This window comes from Poecilia mexicana, unplaced genomic scaffold (genome assembly GCF_051168715.1).
Source record: "Poecilia mexicana isolate PSO_F unplaced genomic scaffold, ASM5116871v1 scaffold_2, whole genome shotgun sequence".
In the NCBI taxonomy this organism is placed as follows: Eukaryota; Metazoa; Chordata; class Actinopteri; order Cyprinodontiformes; family Poeciliidae; genus Poecilia; species Poecilia mexicana.
The window spans coordinates 29507227-29518014 of NW_028263371.1; the positions used below are offsets into that span (position 1 = coordinate 29507227).

General features: G+C 41.5%; 1 protein-coding gene across 1 annotated transcript; it reads left to right on the forward strand.

The window, feature by feature from the left end:
- On the forward strand, positions 1-10537 carry LOC106926550 (semaphorin-5B-like). Its single transcript, XM_015001539.2, has 21 exons — positions 1-224; positions 801-900; positions 972-1017; positions 1371-1433; positions 1523-1621; positions 1742-1955; positions 2071-2356; positions 2495-2630; positions 3458-3665; positions 3754-3961; positions 4328-4445; positions 4527-4711; positions 4859-5002; positions 5101-5248; positions 5421-5646; positions 6175-6396; positions 6682-6852; positions 7530-7679; positions 7790-7825; positions 8215-8426; positions 8622-10537. Exons 1-21 carry the CDS (start codon positions 80-82, stop codon positions 8781-8783), a joined length of 3279 nt encoding a protein of 1092 aa, XP_014857025.2. The 5' UTR covers positions 1-79; the 3' UTR covers positions 8784-10537.
- The last annotated feature ends 251 nt before the right edge of the window (positions 10538-10788 follow it).

Below are 10788 nucleotides of genomic sequence, written 5' to 3' on the forward strand. Positions count from 1 at the left end.
TTTTAGTTTTAATTCTTCATTTTCGTCTTCGGCAGGTGATTCTTGCAGACCTGAATTGGGACTGAATGTGGTTGTAACTATGGTAACGACAGGGTGGAGGGCATGGACCCTCTCCCCTTGTGGACTCATGCTGGTCATTGGTTGGTCTGTGAGTCTGTCCCAGCGCCAGAACGTCAGTCTTGCAGATTGCAGCAGGAAGGAGCATCCCGTTGTTTCCCATCAAGGTAAGTTCTTCCATTTACTCATTAAAAGTCCTCAAGCTTAGATTAGCTGACGAAATGCATTGTGCGCTTTTCTGCAAGGCATTGATGCATATGCGTCAAAGCAGCACAATCTGAATGTCTCGCATGTCTTGGCACCGCAGAGGTCAAAGTCCGAGGACTTAGAACAAGTCTGTGTCTGGAAAACAAATGACTTTCCTGTCTGAGCTGCAGGATTAGTGTTGTGAATGTGAGCGTGTGCTTGGACTCCGCATTTGGTTGCTTCGCAGCCAAGTTCACTAAAGCATTATGCGATCAACTCTCCTGAAAACTGGAAACTCTATCAGAGCAGTTCCGCAACTGATGGACACGATCTCATAAAAAGCTTTCACAGAAATCAAGAGTTGAGTTTAATAAATGATAATAAGGGGCTGTTTTTATTTTTGGAATAAAGGGAAACTGAGAATCAAATTGGATAATCTTTCTCTCCTGAAAAAAAAAATCCCCCAAAACTCCTTTCAATTATTTTATATTTTGATATATTTCTTTTTACTTAAACATGTCAGTCTTTACATCTAAGATATGTCTTCCGATTTCCAGATTTGAGGAAGAGGATGTTTGAGTTCTCCTATCCAGGAGTGAAGGATTTCTCCCAGCTGGCCATGGATATGAGCAGGAACCAGCTCATCGTAGGGGCACGGTCAGTACAACCGTTACACAGCTTCCCCACTGTTTGCAACCTGTTTTCTAATCAGAAGTTTCATTTTCCAGAAACTTCCTCTTCCGGCTGAGTTTAAGCAACACCTCCCTCATACAGGTAAGCTGGAGGTGCAGAATAATTCCTCTGTTTTAACCTTTTAGGTTTTATTCCATGGGATATATCAAATTTAGAAATCTCTGGGTTAAGATGAGGATCTACATTAGGACAGAAAAGACTATAGAAACTCATAGAAAATCTGAGAAAGAAATTCCAACATGGATTTTTTTGTACATGAATTAACTTTTAAAATTTAAAAAAGCCTCTAATTAAGGCTTGCCTGCTCTACTGTCCACCCATCATTCATAGTCTTGCTATTGAATATTTAAAATCTTAACTGCTAAAACTGCTCCATACACTGCAGCCAGCACTTATAATACACATACTCAAAATTGTCTGTTTTTTTTACTCAGGCAACCGAATGGTCTCCTGATGAAGACACAAAGCGCTCGTGTCAAAGCAAGGGGAAATCTGAGGTGATATGTTACAAAATCTGGCCAAGTCGATCATTTTCATTCAAAGAAACTCAAACATTACAAACTTTTTACTCTCCTATGACATGCAGGACGAATGTCAAAACTACATCCGGGTTTTGCTTACCAATGGGAGAATGCTCTTCACATGTGGAACAAATGCTTTCACACCCGTCTGTGTATCTAGGCAGGTTGGTACTCACGGCCTTTTCTGAACAGTTTCCCATATTTCATTTGATATCTAGGGTTTTTGTTTTTGTTTGTATATTTTTGTTTGTATATGTATAGAAATATTTATTCCATTCTGTTAGATTTCCAACATCAGTCAAGTTTTGGACACGGTGAACGGTGTCGCCCGCTGTCCCTATGACCCCCGCCACAACTCCACTGCCATGGTGACGCACAGCGGGGAACTGTACGCCGCCACGGTGATCGATTTCTCCGGACGCGACCCGGTCATCTACAGAAGCCTGGGGAACATGCCACCCCTTCGGACCGCCCAGTACAACTCCAAATGGCTCAATGGTTAGAACAGAACCACATGCATTTGACAATACTCTCTTTCAAGCTGCAACTAGATGACTCCTGTTCATTTACCAGCTTTGTTCGTTGTTTTTGTTGTTGTCTGATTTTTCACCAGAGCCTCATTTCGTGTCGGCCTACGAAATCGGCCGGTTTGCCTACTTCTTCCTGAGAGAGACTGCCGTGGAAAATGACTGTGGGAAGATGGTGTTCTCTCGGGTGGCGCGGGTCTGTAAGAACGACGTTGGGGGACGCTTCTTGCTGGAAGACACCTGGACCACCTTCATGAAGGCTCGCCTGAACTGCTCACGCTCAGGTGAAATCCCCTTCTACTTCAACGAGCTGCAGAGCACCTTCCACTTGCCGGAGCAAGACATCATTTATGGCATCTTTACCACAAATGTGTGAGGATTATTCTTTTTTTTTTAACATGTTTTACTTTGAGTCTGTGAATTTTGGACTCACATCTTGACTCTTTACCTTCTCTTTCTTGTCAAGCTGCTCAGATAAGACCATAATTAACACTTCCCTGTTTCCTTTAGGAACAGCATATCAGCTTCTGCTGTTTGTGCCTTCAATCTGAGCTCCATCACTTTGGCTTTCAATGGACCCTTTCGCTTCCAGGAGAACCCCCGCACTGCCTGGCTCTCTACTCCAAACCCTATTCCCAATTTCCAGGTATAATCCACAAAGAAAAAGATAATCTATTTCATGTTGAATCCAAATGACTGTTTGCTTCATCCTCCTCATTCCTACTAAACTAATTATTCCTCGTAAACAATTGTAGGAATTCCTGTCATTTTGTCCACATGTTAATACCTGAATCCTCATGAATATGTTTGACTAAAAAGCAACACATACACTCAGCTCATGGACAAAAAAAATAGATTACTTGTGATAAGCATGGGATTACAGGGATAAAACTGCTGACTTTTTTTGGTGTACAGTTAAAGAAAACAGTGAGTGTTTCTGAAAGTGACATATTCAACCAGTCACAGAAAACAACCAATCACAACCAGTTAGCTTGTACATACAAAGCCTCAGCTATGAGCAACTAAAACAATGGTCAATGGTCAGACAAACAGCTTTACCGTCGCTGGTATTTCATAATTGTTGAAATTGTCAAAGCAGTAAATCATAAAAGTAAATAAAATATTTCAGAAAAAATAGAAATGTAACAGTTTCCCAAAGTCTTAAAAAACAGATAGCAACATCATCTTTTACAGAAGAGGGGGAAAAAAACACCTCTTTGGTCTTTAGTTTTATACACACCTTTGCAGAAATGTTTGTTGTGAATTCATGATGAACTCTTGTATTTACAAGTACAGCTCAAAAATATTAATATTCTGAAAAAGTTCAATATTCATTCCAGAAAGGGAAGATCAAATATTATATAGACTCATTACACATGGAGCGAAATATAATAAGACTTAACTTTACAAATGGTAAGGTTGAGTGGAAGGAGAAAGTGTTCTTTGACCTGTTTGCATATTACTGGTCTTCAGTGCGGCACACTGGAGGAAGACGGCCCCGGCGGGAACCTAACGGAGCGTAGTCTTCAGGACGCACAGCGGCTCTTCCTCATGAGCGACGTCGTCCAGCCGATCACCACCGACCCCTTTCTCACCCAGGACAATGTCCGCTTCTCCAAGCTGGTGGTGGACATTGTGCAAGGCCAGAGCACTCTCTACCACGTCATGTACATTGGCACAGGTGACAAAGGGAGATTTATTCCTCAGTAAAATATGTGATAATTCTCTAGATTTCTCACTTTAAATTTGATGTGGCCTGATCCAATCAGAGTATGGCAGCATCCTGAAGGTTCTGGCCACAACCAACAAAAGCCTTCATGGCTGCTACCTTGAAGAGCTCCGGATCCTCCCAGAGGGGCAGAGGGGAACAATAAAGAGTCTGAAAATCCTACAGAAGGACAGGTCGCTGTTTGTGGGACTCGATGACAGACTGGTGAAGATCCCGTTGGAACGCTGCTCAAGTTATCCAACCGAACGGTACGAAGCTGATGTTAAGAAAATAAATTTAAAATATGCTAGTTTTAAAACTTAGCTACTCGTTACACTGACCACCTGCCTTCTGAATGAGAATCTGCTTTACCAGGTTGTAGAGTATCTTGGAAAAGTGTTACCAGCTGATAACATCTGCATACTGACTGACAATGAAATTTCAATTAGATTTGGGGCTAGACCACCTTTATCAACATGCTTTGAGCTAAACAAATCCATTGTAGGACTATCTGCATTGTGTAATGGTGTACTGAGATATCAACTTACACCAGAATTTAATCGCTTAAGTTCTCAGATTTAAAGAGAATGCTTGTGCAAACCACAAAACAAAGACAAGGCTTCCTTTCGCATTAGGAGCTGCTTGGAGGCTCGGGACCCTTACTGTGGATGGGATCTAGAGCAGAAACTCTGCACCACCATTGAAGGAAGCTCCAACATGAACCATTGGATCCAAAACATCACCGAATGCCCAGTAAGAACAAGTTCTAGATATTACAGTAACCCTGTACATTCCTGGATAATAGTGACTAAGACTCATGTGACTCCCTTGGAGATGAGGAACCTGACGCAAGACGGTGGGTTCGGTCCCTGGGCAGTGTGGCAGCCTTGTAACCATGACGATGGCGAGGGCACTTTCAGCAGCTGCAAGTGTCGGTCCCGCTCGTGTGATGGCCCGGTGGCCAGATGTGGAGGGGTCAAATGCAAAGGTCCAACCATCCAAGTGGCGAACTGCTCCAGGTAAAGTTGATTTCATGGAGATTTTTTTGGACTTCAACAATAATTTCTAAATATCCATTAAAACAACTTCAGGATTTAACCAAGATAGCCCACAAGATCAACTCCAATAAATCCGAAAATGCTTACATTAACCCAATCTTCACCTAGAAATGGTGGCTGGACTCCATGGTCTTCCTGGGGTCAATGTAGCAGCAGCTGTGGCATCGGATTTGAGGTGAGGCAGCGGTCTTGCAACAACCCCTCGCCACGCCACGGGGGTCGAATATGCGTCGGTCAGGGTCGAGAGGAGAGGTGAGGAACACGCCCTGCTGCGGCTGCTACAAACGTGTCAGCACTGACAGTGAAGACACCTCACGTTTTTGTGATTTTTTTTGTTTGTTTTTTTGCAGGCTGTGCAATGAGAAAAAGCTGTGTCCCCTGCCTGTGTTGTGGACAGCCTGGGGTCCCTGGGCTCACTGCAGTGCTGAATGCGGCGGAGGGGTCCAGTCCAGGACTAGAACCTGTGAGAATGGGAACACCTGCCCTGGATGTGCAATGGTACAGACGTGCTTTGAATAAAATCAAAAGTTCGTGAGAAGAAATCTGTAGAAAATCTATAAATACTTAAAAAAAAATCTTTTGAAAAATGCTGTTTCTTTTATGTTAGCTTTGTGTGGGGCGTGTGAAGTGTAACTAAATACTTCTGAGATTCCTTTATACTGATTTCCAGGAGTACAAAGTCTGCAACCTGGAGAGCTGCCCTGAGGTGCGCCGCAACACCCCGTGGACACCATGGATGCCGGTCAACGTCAGCCACGATGGGTCCCGCCAGGAGCAGAGATTCAGGTACACCTGCCGGGCGCCACTTCACGACCTCCAGCAGCTCCAGCTGGGCAAGAAGAAGCTGGAGACCCGCTTCTGCCCACATGACGGCTCCGGAGCTTGCCAGACTGACTGTGAGTACCGGACAAGACGGCACAACGATGCTGATGAAGCAGTAAAGTCCTTTATTTCTACACTTTTCCAGGTCTGGAAAAGTGTAGAAATAGATCAATTATGAAGACATATTTGTGAATCAAGACTTTTCCCTTTTCCTTTATTTCCTTCTCTTTCTGCATTTTTACATTGCCTAATCCGTTTTTTGTTGTTGTTGTTTTTACTTTGGCTGCAGCAAAGAAGTTAATTCAAATTTGAAACCCTGAAGGCTTTGGATTCATATGTAAATAATTTGTGATTATGGGTGTCTGGTCGTGTTTTCAGTTTGACCCATATTGCACCTCATTAATTAATGTTTCATAACACTCTGTCTGCCGAGTCTGCCAGGGAAAACACTGGCCCTTTATTTGAACTCATGGACCATTTCAATTTTCTGAACTCGTATGATGTTTGGACGCTGCTCATAACCAGAATTGAACTTGTTTTGTGGATTTAGAGCTCAGGAATTCAATTGACTGAAAGTAAAAGTACTTTCCCCGGATTTGCAGCTCTGGTTGAAGAGCTGGTGCGGACTAGTGGCAGAACTACGTCCCAGCCCCAAGGTGCCCGATGGGGACCATGGGAAATGTGGTCCAGCTGCTCCCAGCAGTGTTCCAGAGGTTTCCGGACCAGAAAACGCAGCTGCTCCACGTCAGAAGGAAGGGCCAACCTGGCGGCTTGTGCTGGATCTCCAGTGGAGTATCAGGACTGTAACGCTCACCCCTGCCCAGGTAACACTGCAGTTCAGTCACTGTTCACTAGTTTACTATATGTTTTAGCCAAAATGCCTCAAGTTCAAATTCACTAAAGAAATGCTATATTATTGAATTTTAGGCAATAAAATGTTTACTTTCTTTTATAACAACAGAAAGTGTTTTTAAATATTATATGTAAAAAGGCAAAGCGGTTGAATGAGAAATCTGCAGAATTTTCTTTATCCGATTAATCGACGGAATATTCGATTCCTAAAATGATCGATAGGTGTTACCCCACTTTTCCATACGCATGCTTTGCAGTGAGTGGAGCCTGGTCATGCTGGTCTGCCTGGACCCAGTGTTCATCCAGCTGTGGAGGGGGCCACTACCAGCGAACTCGGACGTGCAGCAGCCCGGCCCCTGCAAACGGAGGGGACATCTGCATCGGCCTGCACACAGAGGAAGCCCTCTGTAACATACACCCCTGTGAAGGTATCCACTGCATACGCAACGCAAAAGATGTACCTCAATGATCCTGCAGCCGGAATTCAAGACGAACATGGTTCGACAACATATTGAATCAAAGAGGTTGAAAACAAATGCACACCACACTTTTCAGATAAGATGCACTGAAGTTTGTTTTTACATGACAGAATGTGAAAACGACGAAGGGATATAAGTCAACTGAAAAGCTGTGAATGCTTTAAAAAACTTTAGCAAATTCATTTCTTTCAAATTGATTAGGTTCTTCAGTGAAGCTGCACATATAAAATTCATAAAATTCATCTTCATTGCCAAGTCAAATAAAAGCAAGTAATTTATCATCTTTGTTTTGTCAGTTTATTATTTCTTAAAATTATTTGCACATTAGTTCTTCCCTATAAGTACCTCCATTTATCTTTTCATTCAATTAAAACTGGAACTGCCATTGAGGAATTAATATGACCTTAAATAACCTAAGGTTTTTCACATTTTTCAGCATGTCATCAAAGGATATAATGAACACTGCTGGGAAATTCACCACAAACAGATCAATATTTGCAGTGAGAAGGAAAATAATTTGGGTGTGTGAGCCTGGACAAACACGGAGAGGGGAAAAGCAGATCTAGCACTGTATTTTGTGCAAAATAAAAGGAGGATTTTTATTGTTTCAATACTCTGCGTTGCAGGTTGGGGTGAATGGACGGACTGGGGCGAGTGTGACGACGAGGGTGTGCAGCATCGCAGCCGGCGCTGTGGGGAGGAGCAGGAGGCTGAGGCTGGCCTCTGCCAGGGAAACCTGACTCAGTCCAGGCCATGTCAGCCACATGAGGTCCCAGGTATGCAGGTGTTTCTATCAGGACACTGCTTTAGAAAGAGGGCACATTTCTGCAGAAACCCAATCAATGTGTTTCAAAGCGTTTCTTGCTTTAACTCTGTCTGTTTTCAGTGATTTTACCGGGGCAGGAGAACCAGAGCTGTGGAGGTAAGTTGGTTGTTTTTAATGCTCTGTTTTTTCTAAGGTCACGTATTTCTCAATATTTGACATATAATTTGAAAGAGATGTCTGTATATAAAAAAAAAAAAAAAAATTCTATGTGATAAAATGAAATGAGATAGGAAATAAGAAGTGAACAGGCTCACTGATATTTCTTTTATACTTCGTAGAAAAGAGTTGCTTTCTGTATTTAAATACAATCAGATTTAATTCATTTTCTTAACCTTCCATACATTTCGGCAACTTCTTTGCTTCCATGTCTTCTGTACTTATTTCTTGTGTCATTCCACATTTTTACACATCCTATATATTGTCTAAATAGCGTTGAAACGAGACATGAGATTTCACCCGCACTGGGCTACACGTTTCGTTTCCAGCTTTCACCTTGTTCCAGTTGGTGGCAGTGGGCCTAGCCAGCTTCTTTGCTGCAGCTCTCCTCTCGGGGTTGGCGTACTCGTACTGCCACCACCTGAACCAGCCGTCGGCAGAGTCCGCCGCCATCCACCCCAGCACACCCAACCACCTGACGTATAACAAGCAGGGCAATGTCGCGCCAAAGAACGAGAAGTACATCCCCATGGAGTTCAAGGTGGGCCTGCTGCTGTGATGCGATTAGGATTTCCCCCCACTCACAGATTCATTCTGCTTTGGAGCTTTTGTCACTTTTTGTGTCCGACAAATGTCTATTACTGTTCTTGAATTTCTTTAGATTAAGTCTTAATGTGTTCTGTATCCTATATGTTCATTTAGGGAATGTTTTTTAAACACTCTCTTTATGCTGCAGACGCTAAACAAGAACAACCTCCATGTGAACGACGAGACGTGCAACCACTTCTCCTCCCCGATGGCGTCCAGCAACATGTTCACCGCCACCTACTACCCTCCCTGTGTGAGCAAGTACGACTTCCACCCCGACTCGCCCTGCAGGTCCTACATCCACAGCTGAGAGGAGCCGTTTCCATGCCAATGCAACCGGAAAAACTTCCTGAAAGCTAAAAACATTTTCCTGGCCATTGGAATTTTTTTTTTTATTCAAGATGCAGTTTCACCCCAATCACCAGAAATGTCCTAATTAAGGACAAACATCCAAAAAGGTTTCAGTTAAAATCTACTGTTATGAATTATAAAGAAGATCAATGAAAATAAATGTTGTTTATTTCAGAAATTCAATTCAAAAAGTGGATATCTTGAGGCACCACTGAGACAGTAATACTTATTTCTTTTAAATTTGATAATACTGGATGTAATGAACACCTAAAAGTTTCGGAAAACTTGATTGTTACGCAAGACCAATAAAAACAGTTATTTCATAAGGATATGAAACAATTCCTATGAAACAAGGGAAATCTGGCTGCCTATTTGCTACATATTTCACCACATATTATTGGAAAGTTGAGTGGAAGGAAAATGTTCAGTTTAAAAAAAAGGCATAATAAATGGCAGTCATGAGAACATTGTGAGTTCTATTAAAGCAGTCTGGGCTTCCTGGACACCTCAGCAGTTTAAACTGCACTGATGTTGTAATTCATGCAAAAGGAGCCCTGACCAAATAGTATGTGGGAATACTTCTCAGTTGGGTGACATTTATGTATTTAAAAAAAAAAAACAGAAATGTTTAAGTCTACATAAAATATGAGTTTCACTTTTTGAATGGAATTCCTGAAGCAAACGTTTTGATATCCAAATTCGTAGAGATGCACCCACAGAAAGAAGAAGAAGAAGAAGAAGACCTTCCACTGGTCTCAGACACCATGTCAATCATAAACAAAGAGCTGCCTTTGGTCAGGTTGACCCATGAGCCACCCAGACCTCACTGCCAAAGGCTCACGGGAATCAAAACAAAAAATGTTGCAGCCTTGAACTCTTCAAGCGGGATGTGTTGTTTTATGAACTCTCTGAAAACTAAAAATGGCTCCTGACGTTCTGCACTGATGTTCTGTCGGAGTGACAGAGAGGTTTCAACTCTCCAACACGAGGGGACTGACTACATCGTAATAAGAACCATAAGGATTTCTTACACCCTGCTGAGCTACAGACTGGTTCACAAGGTATAACACATGGTAACAGACACGTGCTCTGAATGGATTTCTGCTTTGACGTGCGGATCTGTGGCTCACTTGCTTTAATTTTTGTGTCAAAACTACAATGAAAAGACAACGAAATGGAAAACTTAAATGTTGTTTATATCAGAAGAATGTATAAATTATCTCCCAGGTGTTCAGTGGTTGAATATTCGGGGATGTGAACATAAAATTCAACCAAGTTACATCTGAGGTATTTCCAGTTCTGGTCAGAAGTTTACATACTTCTTTGATTCAAGGTTTTAAAAATGGATTTAACATGTCCTTCTAGAATAGAGGGATTATGCAACAAATATCCTTAGTAAGGTTTGAATTTGTTGTGTTTTTAATCCACAGAGAATCAAACTTACAGGCTTAAATTTATACACAAGCAAAAGCAGTAGTGGTTTGTCTGCAGCTTGCTAAAGGAGACCAAATGTTAATGGTAAAATCTATAGTAAATTGAAAAGATTTTAAATACTGTTGCAGTTGAAGGTTTTATACTTATTTGCAAAACAATGGGTCAAATAAATCCGCATAAACCCCAAGTTATTGACATTTATTACAGTAAATAAACTTCTGAATGAAACTGTACTGTATATAGAATATTTATTTGGTTAAGGAAGTTTCCCCATCTGTGGTTCTGAGCAATATCTCTGATGATAAAGTAAAATTCAGACACATTCAAGACTTTATATACATACACATACATATATATATATATATATATATATATATATATATATATATATATATATATATATATATATATGAATCACACATTTTCTTAAATTACAAACAATTCAGCTTTTTTTTCTCAAACTGAGTAGATACAAATCAATATAATCAAGTCATAAATAAAAAAAACAATCAAGTTAATCTATCGTGTGT

Coding starts and splice junctions, on each gene's coding strand:
- LOC106926550 (XM_015001539.2), top strand. CDS start 80: ATGGTAACGACAGGGTGGAGGGCATGGACCCTCTCCCCTTGTGGACTC. Junction 901..971: donor CAGCTCATCGTAGGGGCACG/GTCAGTACAACC, acceptor TTCATTTTCCAG/AAACTTCCTCTTCCGGCTGA. Junction 1,622..1,741: donor CCGTCTGTGTATCTAGGCAG/GTTGGTACTCAC, acceptor CCATTCTGTTAG/ATTTCCAACATCAGTCAAGT.